Source organism: Xiphophorus maculatus, chromosome 17 (assembly GCF_002775205.1).
Source record: "Xiphophorus maculatus strain JP 163 A chromosome 17, X_maculatus-5.0-male, whole genome shotgun sequence".
NCBI classification, from domain to species: Eukaryota; Metazoa; Chordata; class Actinopteri; order Cyprinodontiformes; family Poeciliidae; genus Xiphophorus; species Xiphophorus maculatus.
The window spans coordinates 15,487,249-15,512,324 of NC_036459.1; the positions used below are offsets into that span (position 1 = coordinate 15,487,249).

Consider the following 25,076-nt stretch of genomic DNA (forward strand, 5'->3'; position numbering starts at 1 on the left):
TATTTCATAACCGATTTAGTAACATTATCACCATGAAAGATTATCACAAAAAAATATATATTTTTATGTGTATATCTAATAAATGTGATTAATTTCGCATAATAGTATTAATATGGAAAATAATTTACTAAAATAACCAACAGCGGAACGGACAGTGTAAGACCATTTTGCTAACACGGAGTGATTTCGTGGCGAGGCGTCACGGCTTGTTCTCGGACTGGCAGCACCTGCACCAGGAGGCCCATGTGGAGCTGCAGTGAGAGGGCCACAGACCTCAGCGCCTTAGCGGTCTCTCCTTTCAGTGTTTCGTCTCGTGAATGTGCGCTGCCGTCGCCATTGTTCCAGGATGCTGCTAGAGGCGAGGGACGACGAGGAGACGACAGTGTTTAAAGCGGCTGCCGGTAAGCAGCGACACAGGCCACATTAAAACAGCTAGCCAAGTTCAAGCTACTCCTGTTACTCATTACAGACTGACTTGTTTCTAAATATACCGCGGGAATTAAACGGAATAAATGGGCGCGTTTTAAGGCTGTGATTTTGAGACTTTCTGGTTAGCTTGTGGTTAAACCATTTTTCCCGTGTTGCATAATATTTCCCACTGGCTGTCCTCTGATTGTCACGTTTGCTCTACTAATTAATTGGAGCAGTTTTCTTAATTCACTCAGGCTAGCAGATTGGTCTGCAAGCTAGAAAAAGGAAGAAAACATAAAGTCTTGCATATTTTCCTTGTCGGCGTCTGCACTGGTCTGAGCTGTTGTCTGAAACAGAAACTTACTAAAGGCAATAAAAAATCAGGGAATGTTCAAACCAGCAGACATCATGTTACACCCACTACTTTCCGGTTAATTCCTTTAGTACTGCTGAAACGCGTAGATACAAAAAATTGAAGCAAGGGAACATCCAAATATTTTCCGATAAAGGTTTTTTTTTTATTATTTTGGATTGGAAAATAAATTTAAATCTCGCCAAGTTTAAAAATTCTTAATGTAAATGCTATTTTATTTCTAATATGATGTCCTGATGCCTTCAGTTGGTCATGTAAATGTTCCTTTTACACTCATTTAATACTTGCCCAACTAACGATTAGAAATCATAATATTGCCTCCATATTCTGAACTATATTTTCAATTCAGAATTAAGATAAACATTACAGTATAAATGCAGCTTGGGACTGTAAACTTTACTATTAATTGATTTAGGGTGACTCTAAAAGTCTTTTCACTTAGTATTAGACCTGTCACAGTAACACATTTTGCTGGATGATAAATTGTCCCTAAAATTATTGCGATAAACGATAATATTGGGGAATTTGAGACCATTTTCAACTGATGTAATAATAAGTCTCATTGATGCAAGTATGCCCAATTAAGAATAAAACCAACTCTAATTTTTAAAGAACATTTAGCACTGAAATTGGAAAATATTTCAAATATTCAAAATAAACAACCAAAACAACAAAAATTAAGACTGATAATGAAGAGTCTGTAACCAAAATTGCATTTTAAAATAAACAATTATTCAACTAAGATGGGGAAAACAGGCAAAAGTGGCAGGTAGTACAAACTGACTACTTCGTACGAGGTGTCAAACGTTTGCAGCATTTCTCAATATGGTGGGTTTTTAACAATATTCCTCAACAACTGTTGTCCAAATATAAATTATCTCACTCATTTGAATTTATCAGGCATAGTACTTGTGGCAGGCGTTCTTGGTATTTCCACTGATGCGAAACTGCAGCAGAAAAAAAAAAAAACAGCTGTAATCTTTATATTGTAAGTAATAATATCCATACAAACCAGTCCATTTTCAGCCAGTGAGAACTTTACTCTTTTTTTTTTCTGTGCATTTAAAGCCAACCAGTTTTCCTCACTACTTCTGTGAAAACCCACAGCTTCTGTGCAGGTTCTGGTGGAGCCGGTGGGTCGGTGGTTTGAGGCCTACATCAGGAGGAGAAGCAGAAATGTGTCGGCCTCCTTCCAAGAGCTGGAGGAAGAAGAGGAGTCCTCAGAAGAGTCTGAGGATGAGGAGTTACAGCTGGAGGAGCATCCGATGCTCCGAACACTGGATCCTAAAGACTGGAAGGTACCAGACAGGAAGTGGAGGGCCGCGGCGGCGGCAGTGTTAGAGTTGAGGAAACCAGTTAGACATTTATTTCCTGTCCAGCTTTTAAATATAAAGCTTATTTTCCCCATTTATATATAAATATATATATACATATACATATACAACCAAAAGTTTGGACACACCTTCTAATTCAATGGGTTTTCTTTATTTTCATGACTATTTATAAGGCAAGAAATCCCACTTATTAACCTGACAGGGCAGGTTGACCTATGAAGTGAAAACCATTTCAGGTGACGACCTCTTGAAGCTCATCAAGAAAATGCAGAGTGTGTGCAAAGCAGTAATCACAGCAAAAGGTTGCTACTTTGAAGAAACTAGAATATAAGGGCTATTTTCAGTTGTTTTACACTTTTTTGTTTAGTGCATATTTCCACATGTGTTATTCATAGTTTTGATGCTTTCAGTGTGAATCTACAATGTCAATAGTCATGAAATTAAAGGAAACTCAGCGAATTAAAAGGTGTGTCCAAACCTTTGGTCTGTACTGTATATATATATAGAGCAAGCTGTAATGGATTTAATTGATTTTATTTTGAACAAAAAAGAACAACCAAATTTGACAAAAAGTTTAAAACCAAACAGCTGGTCCATATTTCTTCTATTGAGAGGTTTAATGCCTGATAAGTTGTCCCTGAAATTACTGTGATAAGCAATAATAATGTTATCACAATAATATTGTTATAATGAAGGAGTTTTTTAAAAGAGTCAATTTGTCAGGAAGCAGCTGAAAAAGGCATAGAAATTTAAGCTAGCTATTTTTTATGCATGTTATGTATTGGTTCCAGATTTCTTGAACTTAATTGACTAATGTGTCATATTTTTTTATTGTTAACGTTAACCTGTATATTGATACCAAGATGAATAATTCTTTCATTTACACTAATAAAATGGGTCCAGAATATAATCTTTATTTCAGAAATAGTATTGATGACTTTTTATTGCCAATATTAAAGATAATGATGCACTGATTGGTTTTTCATTAGCAAAGACAGAATTCTGGTCTCTAAAGTCTGGCATAATATTTTCAATTCAAAATGAAGGAATGTGTTTAACATTGTCAAATAGAGGTAGAAGATTTTAATCCAACAAAAAATAAGGAATTATCCCTGTTTATGCATCAAAGCATATTTCCTTAACCTTCTTTTTTATGAAAAAGGTGTAAGAGTTTCGAAAACTTTGTTGTAATACATTTATTACATAGAAGAAAAAACTTTTTTCTTTTTTTTCCGCATTTGACCTGCCAATCTCTGATTGGTGCTAATCCATGGTAAATTGTCCCATTCTAATCTCTGGTCCATTTGATTGGCCCGTTTCTAATTTTAGCCTGAGAGCTGTCCAAATGATTCCATCTGATCAAATTAGGAAGATTTACAGAAAGAGAGTTTCAACATCAGCATACAAGGAAATCCTATGACCTAATTGTGTGTGTTTTACACCAGAGGAGCCTGTGTGTGTGTCTTTTAATTACAAGAGTGTGGGTCTGTACGGCCGATATGAATGCTGTTAATCTGATTTGGCAGAATCAAGATCACTACGCTGTCCTCGGTCTGCCACACTTGCGGTATAAAGCCACGCAGAAACAGATTAAAGCGGCCCGTAAGTACTCCTCCTCTAATGTCACGGCTGATTTATCTGGATACGTGTGAAGATGATGTCTGATAACCGCCGCCGTTTCTCTGCAGACAAATCAATTGTGTTGAAGCACCACCCTGACAAAAGGAAAGCGGCAGGAGAGCAGATCGTTGAAGGAGACAATGACTACTTCACCTGTATAACTAAAGGTGCCCGACTCTTCTGCAAATTAAAGCCATCAGAATCCCGATGGCCTATCTTGATCCCAGCCCTTTTCCATTTTGCGCCTTAGCTATCGAAATCCTGTCGGACCCGGTGAAGAGAAGAGCCTTCGACAGCGTGGATCCGACCTTCGACAATAGCGTGCCATCCAAAAGCGAGGGCAAAGAGAACTTTTTTGAGGTGTTTGCTCCCGTTTTTGAGCGAAATGCCAGATGGTCTTCCAAAAAGCACGGGCCCTCTCTAGGAACCATGGACTCGTCTTTTGAAGAAGTAGACAATTTTTACTCCTTTTGGTAGGCGGAGAAGTTTTTTTTTTTTGTTGTTGTTGTCTTTTTTTCCCCCATGAAGTCTTATAAATTATTTCTACTTTTTCCAGGTATAACTTTGACTCATGGAGGGAATTCTCTTACTTAGACGAAGAGGAAAAGGAGAAAGCTGAATGGTAAGCTGATTACAAAATCCCAACGTCTGGTTAGCTTCTAGTTGAAATTCATAAGCTGGACTTCAGAACCTGTGAAGTCCCGTGTTTTAACATGAGAATTGTTCCGGTCCTCAGTCGAGACGAAAGGAGATGGATCGAGAAGCAGAACCGAGCTTCCAGAGCTCAGAGGAAAAAGGAGGAGATGAACAGAATACGCACGCTAGTTGGTACAGCCTCTCCACCGCCACACATACACCGCAAACCTTGATTTACAAGCGCGAGTAGGGTCCGAATAAATGGCGTCGTTTCGCTGCAGATACGGCCTACGGCTGCGACCCTAGAATAAAGAAATTCAAAGAAGAAGAAAAAGCCAGGAAAGAGGCGGAGAAGAAAGCAAAGGCTGAAGCCAAGAAGAGAGAGCAGGAGGAGAAGGAGAGAGTAAGTGAAAGCTGTGGTCAGTGTTTGTATTTAGGACAGAATGTATCAAATCAGAGATTCCTGCTTTTATCTAAATAGTTTTTGAAGCAGTTGGTTTTACAGACCTTACAACAATTAAAAGCAAAGAAATGTGAACTTCTGATCAAAATCAAAACACTGTTTTAGAACAGTGGTTCAGGTGATACATCAGTTTTGCATTTTCTGTAACATGCTTTGATATGAAAAGAACAATTAGGACATTTGTATATTTAACTGGAATTTTAAATGAACATATCTCTATTGTCGTTGTCAACTTTAAATGTCTTTAAAAGCTGTTTTCAGATTACAGGCGTGATGCTGAAATTTCATTCCCCTCTAGCATGCGAGTTCACAAGTGATTACTTGATTCTTGGCACACAGTGAAGCTAAATTGATCAAATGTACATCTAAACTTCCTTTAGCAATTTAGCAATGTATTTCTTTAATAAGTAAGACAAATCAGGTTACTCTGCGTCACCATTTTATTGACGTAATGGGTCATGTAGGACAAACTTCTTCCTCCAAGTTGCCGTCTGTCTTCTTACGGTAGACAGACGGCCTACAGATGTATTTATTATTACTTTGCTGACAGTGAAGGAATATGGCGGGCTTTATTCCTTGAGTCGCAGATTCGGAGACTCGCCTTACCTTGAAAAGCTAATGGCTACGCAAGGAGTCGGAATCTGCCCACGACCTCCACTTTATCTCTGACCTGACATAAAGAAAGGCTCTACGTCTAGTTTTAAAAACATAATTCCACCCCCCACATTGCGGTATACATTTAAACCGGTGACCGGCCCGTGCTTGGTCGGTTCCAAATAACGTGTGGCGTGTTTTGGTAATGACGTTCCCGTATTTTGATTTAGAAAATATCCAAGATGGCGTCGCGGCAGAAGCGCTGCGTTACTGTTGGGGTTCATTCAACCTAAACGCTTTCAAACAGACAAAAAAGAAGAGAGAGACAAGAGATTACATTTTGTACTCGAGGTGAGTGTAGTTTTTACAGTCTCCAAATTCACTCTGAATTTCCTCTCGCTACTCCTCTTTTTATTCAGATCAGGGAGAGAAACACAGAAAGAATGCCACAGTCGTTTTAGATAATGACGAGCACAGACCAAAAGTTTGGACACACCTTCTAATTCAATGGGTTTTCTTTATTTTCATGACTATTTATAAGGCAAGAAATCCCACCTATTAACCTGACAGGGCAGGTTGACCTATGAAGTGAAAACCATTTCAGGTGACTAACTCTTGAAGCTCATCAAGAAAATGCAGAGTGTGTGCAAAGCAGTAATCACAGCAAAAGGTTGATACTTTGAAGAAACTAGAATATAAGGGCTATTTTCAGTTGTTTTACACTTTTTTGTTTAGTGCATATTTCCACATGTGTTATTCATAGTTTTGATGCCTTCAGTGTGAATCTACAATGTCAATAGTCATGAAATTAAAGGAAACTCATCGAATTAAAAGGTGTGTCCAAACCTTTGGTCTGTACTGTAAATCTGGGATATTATTTCCAATTCTAACAGTTACGTTTCACAAAAAGGACAGAGATTATATCAGGGCCACTTGCAGCATGTGCAGAGCTTTAATCACAATGAAAAGATGAAATACCGTAATCATCCTCAAACAGTTGGCCACACGCATGCAACTGATTTGTAGGAAAGTGTTTGACACGTTGCTTAGCAACTGCGGTCACTTTCAAGGGGAGCTTCTACGGCGTCTACTGCCATAAATGTATCAGGTAACATTAAACTCCTTCGTGCGCTGGTTATTGTATAAATATTAGTGCCACTCTGAAAGAATAATCTCCATTACTTATTAACATATACTGTCATATTCAATAAATTACAATATGTGTTCAGATGAGGCTCATTTCTCACAATAAAAGCATCTTTTGAAAATAAAATGTAAACATTTTCATCAGTCCCACATTTCTGAATGTATTTTTTTTTTAATTGGTCTGTTGTATTATTCTAATCTTAAATGTCATGTTTTCATTAGCTGTTAGCAGCAAATCATTAACATAAATAAAAGCTTTAAAACATCAGTTTGTGGAGAATTAACATCTAGAATGTTCAACTTGTGAGCTTAATTGTGCTCTCACACACATTTAGCCAACTCTTCCATCGAGGCTGACAGGAGTAAAAATAAATTAAATAAATAAAAAATCACCTGAGCTGGTGTTTTCCACAGCTGGACACACCTTGAGTCCCAAAAAGTCAAAATCCACATTTGTCATTTATGTGCAAATCATTGCGTTTCACATCAAAACATTCATTTGGCAGAGATTTGTATTTTTCGAGCCAGTTTGAGTCGAACGCAACACGGTGCAATTTGTTTGAACGAGGTAATTTAATAACTGAGAATCGAATCAGTAAGTGATGGCGATTACAAAATCGGTATTGCTAAATTTCTATCAATTCCCATCCTTATTTTTAGGTCACAAGCTTGTTACATATTCAGTAAAAAAAATAAATAAATAAAATGTTATACATTTAATTTGTTCCAGGTTCGGCAGGCAGAGCTAGAGGCGGCTCGTCTGGCGAAGGAGAAGGAGGAAGAGGAGGCCCGACAAGCCGCCCTGCAGGCCAAGAAGGAGAAGGAGATCCAGAAGAAAGCATTCAAGAAGGAGAGGCAGAAACTCAGGACCACATGCAAGGTGAACCAAGGAGCATCATGGGAGTTTGTTTTTGACTGATTGAAACCATGGAATTAGTTTTTAATAGTCCGCGTTTTCTCCACCTGCAGAACTGGAATTACTTTGCTGACAGTGAAGCTGACGGCGTGAAAATGATGGAGGAGGTGGAGAAACTCTGTGACCGCCTGGAGCTGACGAGGTTCAGTTAACGAACCTTTTTTTGTTTTTTTTTCTCTTCCTGAATGTACAAATAGGTAAATGTGTCCCAAACTGGAGCTTCATGGTGTTTTTGTTTCAGTCTGCAGAGTCTGAATGAGATCCTGGCCTCGGCTTCAAAGGAGGACAGCAAGGCAGCAGTGGAGAAGCAGGTAAAAGCGTGTTAGCTGCGTCTGAAGAGCTCAATAGGTTCCACCGAATTCAACTATTTGACACATTTCTTTTTGTGTGCGTGTGTGTTCCATAAGGTAGAGGAAGTGAACGCCCAGCTGCAGAAGGAGAAGGACGCCGAGGTTCAGGCCCGGCAGGCGGCCCGGAGCGCCGAGCAGGCCAGCGGGGGCGCCGGCGGAGGGAAGGGCTGGAACGAGGACGACCTCCAGCTGCTCATCAAAGCGGTTAACCTGTTCCCTGCTGGAACCAACGCCAGGTAGGCTGGGTAGAAAAAGCTCAAACGATGTCCTGCAAAATGATGCCCAACCACAGGCGATGTGCGTTACTGGGTTTGTGTAAAACGATGCCGCTCCGTCGGGAAACATCCATAGAGAGTCGTGGTTTTAATATGAAGAAATTTGAAACTGGTGTTTCTGTTTTGAAGAAATGCTGTGAGCTTATCACCATCTCCTTTCTTGTGTTTTAATATTTAATGTTTGGTCTTGCAGGTGGGAAGTTATTGCTAACTACATGAACCTGCACTCCACCAGTGGGATGAAGAGGACAGCCAAAGACGTCATTAACAAAGCCAAGAATCTTCAGAAGCTCGGTAAGATTACACATGAAGAGAAGCAAAACGATGTTACTCTGTCATCTCAATGGAAACAAATACAAATAATTCATAATAAAACAATATATTTTTTGAAGTTTTCTGTTTCTGAGCTATTTTGTTAATGCAGATGGTGTCATTTGTTTATTTGGGAACTTATAAAACATTATGGATTTTAGTACAAGTACTTTTAGTACTAAGCAGACATGAATGTTGTAGGAAAACATTTGCATTTTAGAGTTTCCCAATTCTAGGTGTGGAAAAATGATCACTCTGACAAAAACGTATTCTTCTTACATATGACATTTCTGAAAAGCTTTTTTTAAAATTTTTAATTTGTTTTTTTTTACCCCTCCAGGGGGTCTTTTGTGGGCTCTAGTGTCCCTTATATGACAGTAAGCTGACAGGAAACAGGGAAGGAGAGGGGAAGACATGCGGCAAATGTCGTCGGGTCCAGGAGTAGAACCCGCGACGGCCTCCAAATACGGGTCGCGCTACGCCCTACGCCACCACGGCACGCCCCTGAAAAGCTTTTTAAATACATTTTATATTTAGATAACATCACATTTGTGCAACTCATTTAGAGTTTTGATTTTCTAATGAATTAAAAACTTTGACAAATTGACAATTTTACATCTTTTTTTATTTCAGGTTCTAAAGCTGGAGGTAGATTTAGATGATGAACAGTCATTGATGGCAAACTGTGATTGAAATCTAAAAATATTTGTTGTGGAATAATCAAGTCTGTTTATTATTACAGATTTCAGCTTCTTTAAACCTGGGTGCCACAACATAGCGAAATAGCCCTTTAACGCATTGCCCAATCAGAAACCAGCTTCATTGTTTAAGATTTGTTGGGGAAGGGATAAAACCTTTCCCCAACGTAATATTAATATTGGTTAATGTCACTAAAAACTAATAAAACAATTGATCAGAGTATAAAAAGGTGACGTTGTGATCCTCCTCAGATCCAGTACAGAAAGATGAGATCAACAGAAAGGCTTATGAGAAGTTCAAGAAGGAGCACACATCGGTGCCGCCCTCCATAGACAACGCCTTGCCCTCAGAGAGGTTCGATGGTAAGTGGACTTCACTGTAGAACAAAGAGCCATCATCACATCATCATCACAAGGTTATTTATTGGCCACATTTTTTTTTTTTAAGAAAATTATCTGTTAAATATTCACTACTCAAGCTTTGCTAATGCTCAGCAACTTGCTTGTAAAAATGCTTTTCTTCAGTGTCTGAGCCAAATGAAGAGAGAAGTGACTCTATCCTGTGTTCTGTGCTTTAAATGGCTTCATTTTGTACCTGACTGTATGGAAGCTGTTCGCCTTAAGATGTTTCACGTTGCCCATTTGCTGTTGTGAAACAAAATTTGGTCACTGATTATTTAAAGCAAATAAAATAATTAGCTTTTTTCCACAGTAAGGAAAGTGCTTTGAATAGGACTGCAGGGTGCAGACCTGGTGGGATGTTAGTTTTTGTTAACGATTTAGCTTTATCATAAGAAATTGTGTAAGTAGGCTTTACTATAGCTGAAAACACTTACAGATGAAGTTTTTCTCAATTTTGCAGATTTTTCTAAGAATGGTTCTAAAGAGTAAAGGGGGGGAAAGGCTGAGCAGTTTACTAAACTTTCATTAGCCTAACAAAATGTTTCCTACTGGATTTTGTAAAAGCAGTCAGACTTGAACTAGTTGGCAGTTTTTCTCATCCCAAATTAGAAAGTTAAGGAAGCACTAGAAAATGTAGAAACTTTATGTTAGAATGAAAGAATATCCGAGTCATTTTTGCTCATTTTGAACGCCATAGTATACTATGAGTCATTTAGAACGTCATAGTATACTATGACGTTCTAAATGACTCATAGTATACTATGACGTTCTAAATGACTCATAGTATACTATGATGTTCTAAATGACTCATAGTATACTATGATGTTCTAAATGACTCATATTATACTATGACGTTCTAAATGACTCATAGTATACTATGATGTTCTAAATGACTCATATTATACTATGATGTTCTAAATGACTCATATTATACTATGATGTTCTAAATGACTCATATTATACTATGACGTTCTAAATGACTCATAGTATACTATGACGTTCTAAATGACTCATAGTATACTATGATGTTCTAAATGACTCATATTATACTATGACGTTCTAAATGACTCATAGTATACTATGATGTTCTAAATGACTCATATTATACTATGACGTTCTAAATGACTCATAGTATACTATGATGTTCTAAATGACTCATAGTATACTATGATGTTCTAAATGACTGAGTCATTTTCAACTCATAGTCATTTTCAACATCATAGTATACTATGAGTCATTTTGAATGAGATAGTATGCCGAGTCATTTTGAACGTCATAGTATACTATCAAAATGACTCATAGGTTACTATGGCATTCTAAATGACTCATATTATACTATGAATAGAATAGAATTCAACTTTATTGTCATTGCACTGTCACAAGTACAAGCTATGAGATGTAGTTTGCATCTATCCAGAAGTGCTCTACTATATATAAATATTTATTTACAGATGTACAAATCTATGTATGTATGGACTATAAGGGGATATAGATATTGTGTATAAATCTATGGCATTCTAATTGACTCCTTTTATACTTTGGCGTTGAAAATGACTCATAGTATGCTATGGCACTCAAACGCGCAACCTTCAACACTCTGTAATTTAGGTCAAATACCACAACAGTCGTCACTAACTAGTTGATTTGTGATGTTTCAGCCGCAGGAAATGAAGGGAACACCGCCCCCTGGACCACAGAGGAGCAGAAACTTCTAGAACAAGCTCTGAAGACCTACCCTGTGAGCACACCTGAGCGCTGGGAGAAGATTGCTGTTGCTGTTCCTGGACGAAGCAAGAAGGACTGTATGAAGAGGTACAAGGTATGATCATCTAAACCGGCGGTACTCACTGTCCTTATCATTGAATTTTAGTCTTAAAATGTATTACTAATGGAATATTTCTGCTTGTCTGACAGGAACTGGTGGAGATGGTCAAAGCCAAGAAAGCTGCTCAGGAACAAGTGGCAGCCAAGAATAAAAAATGACATCAACCACAAAGGAGGATAGAATCTTTGTTATTTTAATGTTATTGTGTTATCCTTTATTTTATAATAAAAAAAAAACTTGACCCAAGACTTAAATATGTTTGTATGCAGTTGACAGTTCCTCAGCAGTGCTGCTCAGCTTCTCATCCAGAACATCCCGCTGCGGATCTGGTTGTAGTCTGGTAGCTGTTCTATTGGACCTACAGCAAGAAAAAACCCCACATTACTAGATGTTTGTAATTTAGGCAGAAAGACTTGATACATTTTGTATAATCATTAATCAAACTTAAAGTTTATCGCTTTAAATATTTACACCTTATGCTTGAAACCTCACCATATTATCTTATCAAAATATGTATAGACAGGGCATTTTTGTCAAGGAAAGTTGCCATTTTTAGTTTTTCCACTTGGAATGAAAATTTAAAAAGTGCAACGTACCAACAGCTGCGATGGCAGGAGCCCTGTTGTAGATATATTTGGTGCAGACCTCCTTAATGGTATTGGCATCAATGGCCTGTGACAAAAAGATTAAACACAATATTATCAAATATTTAATCATTTCAACAATTTTGCCAAACTGGCTACTGCCATCCCCCAAAATACTTCAGTGTAAATCGATGAGCATACTGTTGTTCTAAATGACAATAAGGAGTTAAAACATTTATTGCAGCTAAGGAAACTGGGTCTTTTGCATCTTCTCAGTTGCTTTATTTTTGTAAACAAGTAGAACGGCAGCAACGCTATACAGGTTGATATTTTCCATACGGAACCATCGCTGGCTAACAGAATGGTCAGAAAAACTGGACATTATCCACTGGCAGGAAGTCTTGGTATTGTCACAAAATATGGACCAATTGGTTCAAAATTATAGAGATTTAAATAACCACTTGTTACAAAGGTTAATGGAGTATAAAGCCATATCTGGTACCACTTCTAGAAGGCTACGACTAGCAAAGTAAGTCACAATCACTGAAACTGGACAGACTGGAAAGCTTTTGCTCATGGATCTATGCTACTTCTTACCTGGCTGGTCATGTGAGGGAAATACTTTATCTCAAATTGGGCCCAAAAGAGCAGCATGTAAATACCACCCTTGCATATTATCCGAATATGTCCATCACTTTATCAGCACAGTGTAGCTATTTTCTGGTGGATACTTCTAACAAAAATGTACACCAGGTATCTAAACATGGAATGAACCGTGCACTGCTGTGTCAATCCATCTTTGAGATGTAGAGCAAGAACTTCACAGCACAGATACTCAACTGACAAATCTGTAGTGACTAAAGCCATCAGGTCACTGGACCAAACACTGAATCTTTCAGATATCGTCAAGTCTACGCAACAAGCGACTAAGGCGGCTCTACTGGTACAATCCAACAATAGAGTTGTCCATAATAAAGCGGACAATGAATCTGAGTGAATGTTTATGAAATACATACATTTCATAAAGGACTCTACAGAGAGCTACATCAACTAGCTGTCTGAAGGTTCATCGTCTTAACGCCCGGAGTGGAACTCACGTCAATCCGGGCCTCCAGCTCATGCAGAGGTATCCGGCGGCTGTAGCACAGCATCTGTCTGCCAATGTCCTCGCAGATTGGGGTGGATCCTGTAGGGAACCGATCAGAGTTAACTCAAGCAACATCTCAGTGCGGTCCTCCATCAGGCTGACCTACCATCGAGATGCAGGAGCATGTTGGTCTTGAGCAGATTCTTGGCCCGAGCCACCTCGCTTTCTGTCACGCTCGTACAAAGAGACATCCTGTTGAGGAGCAAACGTCGGCGTTACGTTTCTGACTTCAACCCATTGTTTTCATTCTAGTCTGTGTTTGCGTGCCAGTGTGCTCACCATTCCATCTGAGTGAAGTGCATCATGTCTCTGATGGTGCCCGGCTCACACACCATGTAGAGTCCCCACAGGCCCGTGTCCGTGTAGCAGGTGTTGAAGGACTGGAAGCTGTGGCACAGGTTTCCCTGACAGGCCATCTGGGCCAGCTTACTGGACAGATTCTGAGGACACAACCCGACTTCAACCATCAACCTCACCTGGTCCGTCACACATTTTTACTGTTTGGAAACAGAACATTTGAAACCTTCCTTGATACTCACCACACCGCCACCAAATGAGCGGTCCCAGTTTCCAATCAGGGTGTTGGCCACCATGAGAGGGATGGTGTCCGGGTGAGACCACCCAACCGCTTCCACAGCGATGGCGATGTGAGCCAGGGGCATTTTATCGTCGCGCACGCGGATCTGGAACAGAAGCAGACCGACTGGCGGTTTCTCTACCGGGTTCCAACACGACATCGAAAAGCAAACAGAAAAATTGGAGATTAAGCTCTCAGACTTTATGTCTTCTTCCAAAATCTTAAAACTTAAACTGTAAGGTTTTGGAGAGAAAAAAAAGGCTTTTTACACTGATAATATCCAGATTACCTTAATTTTTGCCACATCAAAACCTGGGTTTTTGTCCAACTTTGTGATTTTGAGTTTTAAACTTTACTGAAGATTCTTGAACTAAATTCAGTCCAAATGCCATGAAATTGGAATTCAGATTTATTTTTTTTTTACTTTTGGAATTTTGTTACCTGAAGATTCCCATCTATGCGCACTGTGATTTATCTGACCTCTGACCCGTTTATGCGAACTGATTTATCTGACCTCAGTTTACCCATTAGCCAAAAACAAGTGAAATAGCCCACACTGCCAAATCTAAAGTGTCTGGTCTGAGTTATTTCATGATCATGGAAGATAAACAGATGTTTTCTACTCCTATTATTCTACAATGTTAAAAAAAAAGGAAAAACTGGAAACTTTGGAATTTTTTAATGGGAAGACGGTCAGACAGTCTCCTGGTGTTTCAGTTAGAGTGTAACACAGCACTGACCCTCCCCCACTTGTTGCTTCACACTCTTGTTCAGAAAACTGAAAAAAATTCTTATCCTTTGCTTAGAAGAAATACAAAATCAACTGTTTTGAAATCTCTGTAGTTGTGAACTTCAGAGTCTGCTTCACCTTGGAGACTAAAGGAGAGCCGGCCATTATGTTCATTAAGGCAGCTTAACTTTAAAAGTATGACTGGAAATGTGCAAACACTAGCAAAAACTGCCTCTTCCATCTGAGGTAAAAGCTCAGACTTGGGCGTACTGACAGTTGTTTTCACAATCATTCATTTCTTTGTTGAATTTAATTGAAAGCATCTGACTTAGAATATTATCCATCCATCCATCCATCCATCTTCTTCCGCTTATCCGAGGTCGGGTCGCGGGGGTAGCAGCTTCAGAAGGGAGGCCCAGACTTCCCTCTCCCCAGCCACTTCTTCTAGCTCCTCCGGGGGAATCCCGAGGCGTTCCCAGGCCAGCCGAGAGACATAGTCCCTCCAGCGTGTCCTGGGTCTTCCCCGGGGCCTCCTCCCGGTGGGACGTGCCCGGAACACCTCACCAGGGAGGCGTCCAGGAGGCATCCTGACCAGATGCCCAAGCCACCTCAACTGGCTCCTCTCGATGTGAAGGAGCAGCGGCTCTACTCTGAGTCCCTCCCGGATGACTGAGCTTCTCACCCTATCTCTAAGGGAGAGCCCAGCCACCCTACGGAGAAAACCCATTTCGGCCGCTTGTATCCGCGATCTCGTTCTTTCGGTCATGACCCAAAGCTCATGACCATAGATGAGGGTGGGAACGTAGATCGACCGGTAAATCGAGAGCTTCGCTTTTTGGCTCAGCTCTCTCTTCACCACGACGGACCGGTACAGCGCCCGCTTGACAGCAGACGCTGCGCCAATCCACCTGTCGATCTCCCGCTCCCTTCTTCCCCCATTCGTGAACAAGATCCCGAGATACTTAAACTCCTCCACTTGGGGCAGGACACCCCCCCTGACCCGGAGAAGGCACTCTACCCTTTTCCGGCTCAAGACCATGGCCTCGGATTTGGAGGCACTGATCCCCATCCCGGCCGCTTCACACTCGGCTGCGAACCGCTCCAGCGAGAGCTGCAGATCACGATCTGATGAAGCCAAAAGGACCACATCGTCTGCGAAAAGCAGAGATGAGATCCTAAGGCCACCAAATCGGATCCCCTCAACACCTTGGCTGCGCCTAGAAATTCTGTCCATGAAAGTGATGAACAGAATCGGTGACAAAGGGCAGCCCTGGCGGAGTCCAACCCTCACCGGAAACGAGCCCGACTTACTGCCGGCAATGCGGACCAGACTCTGACACCGGTCATATTATATTATATTATATTATAATAATATTATAAACCATTATAAAAGCAACAAAAAGACCATCAGAGCCCAAATTACTGGTTTAATTCATATTTTAACTGTAGTTAGTATTAGAAAGCTTTGAAACTCCAGATTATGCTGTCTTTTTTCCACAACTCCAGTAGTTCAAGAAAAAAATGAAGACGGCTTCTTACCTCACTTCCTGTGAAGCGGCACAGAGGAAGAGCTGGGGCTCCGCCTTGATCCCGGCTGGGAAGTCTTCCAAAGTGGAACTTGGCCAAACTGTGGAGTTCCTGGTGGCAAACGCCTGATCAGGAAGAAAGGCAGAAATCTGGGTCAGAACCCAGAACTCTGTAAAGAACCAACAAACATTCTCATCTTCTGGAACCTGTTCCTGTGCCGCCACATGTCAGGAGTAAAAGACATGATTTAAACGAACACTGATGGTTCAAACCCGAAGTTTGTTGATAGATTAAATAAAATTTTAAAATAGTGTATGGTAGAGCATGAAACCTTACTGCATGTGTTTGAGTGTGTATGACAAGAAATTAAGACACGTTGAATTAATTCTTGATGATTAAACTCATTGAAGTTAGAAAATAAATGTATCCCTAAAGGCCCAGTGGTGTTGCTGCATTCATGGACATGAGAAAGTGTCGGTGATTTAGAAGTAGTCAGACCTCCAGCAGCTGCCAACACGATCCTGGGTCCTTTGTAGTGTGTAGTGATGTACTCCACCAGGTCTCCTCTGTTGATCGTCCTGGATAACAAACACACACACACACTCACAAATCGATCACTAGAAGGACTAAATCAGAGTTAGCGTCAGCTACCTGGACTGAGGGAAATCTTACTTGATGTTCTCAGTGGGGCCCAGGATGGTCCTGCCCAGTGCCGTGGACTGGTACGCTGTGGCGTGCAGGTAGTCAAAAACCACTTCCTGCAGGTTGGTCTCCACTTCCTGCATCTCCCTCAGGATCACGCCTCGCTCCCTCTCGATCTCCGCCTCGCCCAGCGTGCTGTTCTGGATGATGTCGGCCAGGATCTCGACAGCTGGGGCAAAAAGAAAACAGACGCCGGCTCAAGAACGCTCGGCTCGGCGAACCTTTTTGATCAACTGGCTTTTTCCTGTTCCGCACCTCGCGGCAGATCCTTGGAGAAAGCTTTGGCGTAGTAGACCGTCTGCTCCCGGGACGTGTAGGCGTTCAGGTGAGCGCCCATGTTCTCGATCTCCAACTCCAGGTCCAGCTGAGAGCGCTTCCTGGTGCCCTGCGGGACAGTTGGACTCGCCGATCAGCTCGCCCGTTTATCCAGGGAGGAACGAGGCAGAAAAACGTTGCGCTCTCTCACCTTAAATGCCATATGCTCCAGAAAGTGTGCTGTGCCGTTATTCCTCTCGTTCTCATAGCGACTGCCGGCGTCTATCCACAAGCCCACCTGGAAGGAGGCGTTTATGAATGTTCCCGTCTACTTAGAAATGTTCGGGACTTCAGGCGGAGAACCTTTGACTCACAGTGCAGGTTGTAAGTCCAGAGTCCTCTGAAGCCACCCGGAGACCGTTCTCTAAACTGGTCACTTTGGTTTCAGGGACATTTAGCGCCACCTGCTGAGCGGCCGGAGTAGCCAGCAGTCGCCGGGGTCCAACAGGAAGCTGAACAGGACAAAAGTGAAAGGTGGACTTAGAAATTATTTAGGCAAATCCCTGCAGATATTCATGAATATTTCCAAAAACTGCAAGCATGAGTATTTAATCATTTTGGTTTAGATTTTTCTTAATTATGAGAAACAAATCCAACCAAATTGTTAGTTCTGGGTATTTCATGTTGTAGTAATTATTCATCTTGCCCTTACAACTTTCTTAAATTGTAAAACTCATTCTTTTAAAATCTTTTAACTTCCTATTTTGGGGCATTTACTGTATTTCCTACTTTAACTGACCCTATTCATGTTTAAATTTTTTTTTAAAAAAAGCATCCCCACAGCATAATGTTGCCACTACCATGTTTCACCATGGAGATGGTGTACAGTGTTAGTTTTCTGTCACACACACATGACTTTGCATGCAAGTCAAAAAGTTTGATTTTGGTCTCATCTGATCACAGCAGGTTAAATAAATTAATTTATGACTGCAAAAAAAAAAAAAAGTAAGAAATTTAAACAGGCCATCAGCTATCATATCAGCTAGCTTTGATGTCTAGCTAAAATGTTTAAGACCACTCAGCAATTTAAACTTGTTTTCGTTTCTTTAGGGTAACAGTAAGATAAAACCCAAGTATATTTATAATCATTTGTTCTCACTAATAAATTAAGCAAAGGTAAACATGGAAAGGTTTTCCTTGTTAGGGGAAAATTTTGATAACTTCTATAATAACCTGAAAACCGTTACAATCCCCCCAAAATCCCACAGTCTAAAATCCTTAGTCTCTAGAAATTGCAAGCAGTCACAGATAAAGATTAACTTAACTCAACTCTTAAAGTAAGAACAAAAAGTATAGACATGGGATGACGGGGGGGGGGGGGCTATGGAGGTTGACTTGGGCCCCAAAATTACTAAGCCCCGCCTCTGTAAACGGCAAGTCATGATGATGATGCTTGATTTAAACAACTTATGTAAGTTTTTAATCACTCAGCACTATAATTAACAGCCAATGGCCACAGCTTTGGTTTATTAAACCGAGGAAGCATTCCAAATGAATAACAAAAAGATCCTGTAAAACCTTACCGTAAGGTTTTACTCCGTTATTCTGCGCATAGCAACTACAGGAGAAACAACAACGCAGAAACGCAGGAAAGAGACGCATAGCGCGCTCTGCTTACCCCGTCAGGACAACGCGTCTTCACTAAACATCTTTGAAGAAGATATCTCCCAGCTGACGTGAGGCGCTGTAAGGACGCCGCCATATTGTTTATTTGTAACACTGCGCAAGCGTGGGGCCAACGCAACATCCGCCCAGTGTTACATAATAAGACCGTACAAATATCTACAGTATGAACATTTTTTAAAAACAAATTACATAAACTGTGATGTTGCCTTCCTTCTAAACAATGTTAAAATTGTGTTTAAAAAGTGAATTGTTTGATATGCAGTTTTGACAGTCACGAAGATGTAAACAATACCCACATAATATGCAGTCCATCTATGGGTCTGCGCAAACATTTTAGGAACACGTGGAACCATTTTTTTATGTTCTTTCAGACGGACGCGTTGATCTGATTTACAACTCTCAGCAAACAAACACATCTAGTAATAATAGTTAACATTTATTTTGAAAGGGCTAGAGCTGGGAAGCGGAAGTACGAGGTTAGCCTAGCGCGAATTTCTTGCATTGTAAGGCGGTGCTGTGCGCCAAGTCCTTATAGTTGTTGGAGAAACCAAAGTCCTCTCTTATGTAGCTACAGCCAGACATTTCAAGGTATCCGGGTGACGCTTTAGTTTAGTTTTTGGTGAGTTTAACTTTCATCTCAGCTGCGTTATTAGCAGCTAACTGTGTTGGGATTAGCTGAACCGCTGTCAGGTGCTCTGAACTTTGGTGCGATACTGAAGACTGTCTGTCTTTGCACTGGCTTTCAGGAAAACATGGCGGAGCTGATGGACGGTGGCCTGGAAGACGGAGAAATTTCCGGCTCGGACTCTGAGATGGGTGGCGCTGCGGCCGAACTAGCGCGAGTTCGGGGGCTTTCGGCGTTCGGCGGGGACTCCTTCCAGCACAGACCCGCTACTGTTAACCAGCTTCCCGCCGCCGCCTACCGGAGCTCCGCCAAGGCGGCGGAGTCTAGCGACAGTGACGCGGACTCGTCAGACGAGGAGGCCGCTGTGTGGCGTCGAAAGCGGCTAAAGGTGTCAAACGCCCCGCCGCCGGCCGCAGCCTGTCCCGCGCGGTTCGGTCCGCCCCCCGTGTCCGCCTGCGGGGCGCCTGGAAGCCGCAAGGTGAACAACATCTGGGGCTCAGTGGTGCAAGAGCAGTGCCAGGATGCCATAACCGCGGAGCTGGGTGTGTTTGGCATGGAGGGCGTCAGCATGGCCAGCAGAAGTGTTGAGACTTATAACTTCGTCTTGGCTCGGAAGATGATGGAGAAGGAGAGGGAGATGGAGAGGCAGTCTAGGCAGGAAGGAGAGGTGAGCATGCTGGATGCTGATCTGGAGGATTACATGAAAGGCCGAGGGTCAGAGGACAGAGCGGGGGGTGACGCTAAGAGAAAGCGGCCTGCCAAAGACAGAATAGGACCTAAAGCCGAGATGCACATCAAGGGCCGGTATGAGATCACAGAGGACGACCCAGACGATAAGGTGGTGGAGGAGATCGCGTACAGACTGCAGGAGCCGAAGAAAGAACTGATCGAGCGAGTGGTCCGGGTCGTTGGGAAGAAAAAAGCCATAGAACTGCTGGGAGAGACTGCCACGCTGGAGGAAAACGGTGGCATGTACACTATGGATGGGAGCAGGCGGCGAACACCTGGCGGAGTGTTCCTCAACCTGCTGAAGAACATGCCCAGCGTCAGCAAGACCCAGATCAAGAAGATCTTCCTGGAGGAGCACCAGAGGGACTGCAAGAGCAAGAAGGCGGCGCAGAAGCGAAGGCGGCACGTGCTGGCCAAGAAGATGAAGCAGGCCATCGGCACGCTGAACCTGCAGGAGCATGACGATGTCTCCAGGGAGACGTTCGCCAGCGACACCAACGAGGCCTTGGAGTCGCTGGAGGAGCCTGCAGAGGGAGAGGGGGAGGAAGAGGAAGAGGCGAAGGAGGAAGCTGCTGCTGGGACTGAGGAGACGCCTGTGGTCTACAACTCTGCAGACCTGGAGGTCTTCTGAGGGGGGATTCCAGCGAGAACAAAAGTAACTCTTGACTACAGTGAAAATGGCACACTGAAAGCACTGCATTTTGGAGAACATCGAACTCTCCGACTCTGGTGTCTGTTTTTTGTTTGTAATAAAAGAATCTGTGCTGAAATAGTTTTTTTTTTTTGGGTTCTGGCTTGATATGATCATTGCCTTTAAATAAGTTTTGTCTGAACCTTTTGATGTTCTCTCCAACTACAGTGACCTTTATCATTGTAGCTGAGGTTGGATTCTGATCTATTAAACTCATTACAAAGCATTAATGATTCAGTAATATTTAACCCAGCCAATGATGGCCTTTCTCAACGCTGCCACAGTTAGAAAAAGAACAGCCGGAAGTTTGCATCAACAACGCAGCATCTCTGGAGTTCTGTTCAGGCATGGCGCAAACTCCACAACAAGGATGAACTATAGTTATTGCAGTCCCGACAAAAGCCCACTAGGTGGCAGACATGCTACTTACCAGAACAGAGCGTCTTCTTGAACGTTTAACATTTTGTCACGCTACAACCAGAACCTTGCATTTTGATAAATTTTTGCGACTAACAGACAAGAGCAGAAAAAAATATATACTTGTTTTTTTATTTACAAATACAATTTTTTTTAAGAGCAATGAGAATTTTATAGTCCAGTTTATTCTGATTTCCGTGAATAACCTCAGATTTCACATCATTAGCAAATGAAGTCCATCCGTTTGTGATTTATACTCATAAATCCAGCAATTTTGTTAGAGAACAGAGAGAAAAGAGAGAACGGAAATATATATAAAGTATATATACTTTATATATATACTTTATATAAAAAGTATATTTTTATATAAATATACTTTTATATAAAAGTATATTTACTTTTATATTTACTTTTATATAGGGAGAATAACCCTACTTCCCCCCACACCCTTTTTTTTTTTGCACTGGAGTTGTGTGCACTACTTTCCTCTAATAGATAGAGAAAAATTTGTGGAGTTGCTTAGTTCCTCCAACCTGCCCATGACATACGCTATACTTATTTTGTCAGGGAAACTGTAAAAAAAAAAAAAAAAGTCTTGTATTTACTATAAATTTTTAAATATATTACTTTAATATATATTAAAGTATATATTAATACTTTAAAATTAATATATTAAAGTATTAATTTGCTATAATTAATAGCAAATTATGTTGTTGGCTCAAAAACCTTGTATTATTTGGCAGTTACATCATTGCCTTTACATTTAAAATTGATAAATTCATAACATCGTTGGTTGTGATTACATCAGCGGCTGCTACAGATGGAATTCGTAGATCTGAATTCCAACTTCCATAATAAATCGAAAGCAGAATTAGCTTCAAATAAAGAATCACTGGTGGATATTTTTCTATAAAGGCAAAATGCACGCATTAGTGCGCCTGTAATGCCCTGTTTAAGAGAAGCTGTAACATTTCAGGAAGCAATTTCTGCTTCGTTTAAGTTAAACGTTTAAATCTCGCCTCACAAATGGCTTCAACTGACAGCTGAGCCTAAATCAAAGTAAAGTTTCCCGTGGTCTGACAGAAACCCAGAAACTGGGGGAGCGTTTAAAGGCGGCGGTGGATTTGTCGCCTGAAACGCGTTGAAGAGGATCATTACGTCCGCTCATGGCTGCCACATGAAAGCCCAGAGGCATGCCTCATAATCCCGTCACTTAGCGACTGTCTGAGTTGCTTGTGGATGTGCTTTCTCTGATAATCTGTTGCTACGACATCGCCTTGAAAAAGTATCCCTACCCCACACAACCAACTCCTCTGAGCCAAATCACTTTTCACTGCAAATACAGCTTCTCTCAACTTGGAGAGGACATGTCTGACAACTAGCTGGTTGGTATATTCTCCCACCTGAGCAGTGTATCTATGTCGCTCCTAGAGTTAGCATGAGCCTCTAGGCTGTTTCTCTGTTTAATGATCTCTGTCAGTTTGCATGTAGGGCATTGGGTTGCAATGGATTTTATGTAGGGAGTATACTGTAGAACAAGAAGCACATCAACGTTGTGAGATTGTAGGGTGGGAATACTTTTCCGAGGTACAGTAAGTGGTAAAAAAAAAAAAAAAGGCAAGCTAATTAAGTCTACAAAAAGGTAAGGAGACCGGGGTGTATTACTGTCACGTCCTCTGATGTTTTGCTGTGGTTTATCTCATTTGTCACCCTGAGTAGAAATTAGATATTTACTTTAATCGCAAAAGTGATCAAAGCCTGGATTATCAAAGAACTTGGTGCGCTGCAGGAGGTGAGTGATATTCTGCCTCATCTTATTCATGTGGATTTGTTACCCACTGTCTCTGGTCTCAGGGCCTCTGCATCTGTCACCTGGCAACGAACTTGTTGCCTGGATACAGCACGCCATTTCTTATTTCCCTTGGATCAAACAAGACCAGAGCTGAATTGCTGGTATCTTTGGGTGACCCAGTTCATCTGTGACACAGACGGATTACTCACTACTTAGCATGTCCCACCGTGAGCTCTTTAGTGTCTTGCGATGACCAGAAAAGCAGAAGTGACGTTTTGTACCTGTCAGAGCAAATCTCGGAGACATCAGGAGGGGTTTCCGTCACTGTCCACCACAGATTTGCACTCCGACCGAAGAAAGACTAGGATCTCTTTCTGACCAGTCTCTCTCTCCCCTGTAGCATGTCCTCTCAGCTACAGTATTTGGCCCAGAGTACAGCACCAAAGGTGAGTTAGATAACATCATCAGATGACTATCGAGAAGAGGCAGTGACTCATCTCTTTCTGTGAAACAAAGGTGACCCAGTTGGGAGTGGTGAAGAGACAACGGATCACATTCATTAAGTATGTCAGCTCTGGGGGAGACTGTAAGATTAATTCCTGCTATGGTTGCTAGAAAACAAACCTGGATATTTTGTTTGCAAGGACCTTGATATCAGATGTTTTATGTGCAATTATTATTTTGTCTACTTAGGGACTAAAAGCTCCCCAAACCATGAATGAACTGGGAGTAAGGCAAACGTTTGGTTTAATTTTAATTGCCACAACCAGACCTGATTGCTGCCTTGCCTGTGGAGTCAGCTTTAGTGTTTTCGTTGGTAGCTTGGTGGAAAGCACTTTCACCTGCCTTGTTGCTGAAATGTGATATACAAATAAATTTGACTTGACTAGTTAGACGTTGCTTTTAAGTTAAATTGACCAATTTTGAGGTAGTCCAATGTCAAATTCATTTTGAAACCAAGAATTGGGTGCGGAAGATTCAATTACATCATTATTTTCCTTCCGTGTTGCATAGTTATTCTGGACAATCCACAGTGCAAAGTCTACATACACTAATCATAGGTGTGTTTTTTATTTTTAATTGACTCGTTCTTTGCCAAAATGGATGACTGACCATATTTAACCACCGCAACTACACAAAATTGGTTGAGTTAAGCTCAAATGTGTTGCTGGAACGCCAAACTGTGTCTAAGTTTAAATATCTAGTCACTGATTTGACTCGAAGTTGATGGATTTGGAGGTAGACCTCTTCTACATTATTCCTCCAACCTTTCCAAAACCAGTTTTCATGGTGCGCCGGAAACCATTGCTCTGCTGAAACAAAAAGAAACTCGCTGATTGCTACTTAAAACATGGGGACAGAAGGGACCTAATTTAATGAGTGGATATGTCTCTTTGTCTCTCAAGCAACTACTAGCAAAACGTAGAGCAACGGAGTGATTTGAAATCTTAGTTGTGTTGTCTTTTTGTTACCTAAGAATATATTTGAGTGGGTATGAAGCCTCTGTGTCTAAATGCAGCTCCAAAGCCACCGGTTTCCTTTTTAATTTCCTCCCTTTTGACGAACTAGAAGTGGCGTTTTCCCAAGCATTCCCTTCAGTTCCTCATGCCTCGACGTGGGTGACCTTTTTAGTTCTGGCTTACCAGCCAACTGTGCCAGCAGTATTTATGCCTCTACTCTTGCAATGCACCATCCTTCTGCGACACAATTACTGCTGATTATACAGCAAAGCAGGTCATTCCTGCTGTGACGTTCAGGAAGCCTTAATTAGAATTTCACTGGAAGGAAACCTCATGTACTGTCGTGTAATTATGAAATGTCAACTGATAATGACTGGGTTTAAATGTGGAAGCATTCTGCGAGTGGCAGATGAACACATTTCTCACTTCTTCGATTTTCTCCCCGCTTGGAATCAAAGGGAAATGTACTGTTTCAGAGGCACAGGTGGACTTAGTAGAGCAGATTACTGACGCAAAGCAAGACGAGAATCTCCAGTTGGAATTTTCTTTAGATCTAATAAAAAAAAAAAAGCAAAAAAAAAAAAAGCATTGTCACCATTGTTATGAAAATGATTCAGGTTTGGCCCCTTTTTGGCTTGCATTGTGGCCTAGTACATATGCACCAGTTTTCATGTGCATATGTGAAACTGTTCAAAGGGACCATTTATGCCCATTTTAACTGTTTTGATATACACAATAATTTAATTAGCTTGAACTTACGCCAACATTTCCGGGATTTTCATGTGCTTAAGTTCATATG

At 41.3% G+C, this 25,076-nt stretch overlaps 3 protein-coding genes across 3 annotated transcripts; 2 read left to right on the forward strand and 1 right to left on the reverse strand.

The window, feature by feature from the left end:
• The first annotated feature begins 182 nt into the window (after window positions 1-182).
• Window positions 183-11,597, forward strand: dnajc2 (DnaJ heat shock protein family (Hsp40) member C2). Its single transcript, XM_023350239.1, has 16 exons — window positions 183-401; window positions 1,892-2,082; window positions 3,645-3,720; window positions 3,807-3,905; window positions 3,989-4,211; window positions 4,295-4,360; window positions 4,475-4,566; window positions 4,656-4,777; window positions 7,308-7,457; window positions 7,547-7,635; window positions 7,735-7,804; window positions 7,901-8,079; window positions 8,312-8,412; window positions 9,381-9,491; window positions 11,189-11,349; window positions 11,445-11,597. The coding sequence occupies exons 1-16, from the start codon at window positions 347-349 to the stop codon at window positions 11,511-11,513; spliced, it is 1,854 nt and encodes a 617-aa protein (XP_023206007.1). The 5' UTR covers window positions 183-346; the 3' UTR covers window positions 11,514-11,597.
• On the reverse strand, window positions 11,529-18,699 carry pmpcb (peptidase, mitochondrial processing beta subunit). The gene is made up of 13 exons (XM_005801175.3): window positions 18,556-18,699; window positions 17,252-17,389; window positions 17,089-17,175; window positions 16,878-17,007; window positions 16,593-16,791; window positions 16,419-16,498; window positions 15,933-16,045; window positions 13,626-13,769; window positions 13,366-13,526; window positions 13,193-13,278; window positions 13,037-13,125; window positions 11,952-12,027; window positions 11,529-11,713 (listed from the first exon to the last, which is right to left on the reverse strand). The coding sequence occupies exons 1-13, from the start codon at window positions 18,682-18,684 to the stop codon at window positions 11,649-11,651; spliced, it is 1,497 nt and encodes a 498-aa protein (XP_005801232.2). The 5' UTR covers window positions 18,685-18,699; the 3' UTR covers window positions 11,529-11,648.
• Window positions 18,700-19,004: 305 nt separating this feature from the next.
• Window positions 19,005-20,834, forward strand: phax (phosphorylated adaptor for RNA export). The gene is made up of 2 exons (XM_005801207.3): window positions 19,005-19,182; window positions 19,310-20,834. Exon 2 carries the CDS (start codon window positions 19,316-19,318, stop codon window positions 20,546-20,548), a length of 1,233 nt encoding a protein of 410 aa, XP_005801264.1. The 5' UTR covers window positions 19,005-19,182; window positions 19,310-19,315; the 3' UTR covers window positions 20,549-20,834.
• The last annotated feature ends 4,242 nt before the right edge of the window (window positions 20,835-25,076 follow it).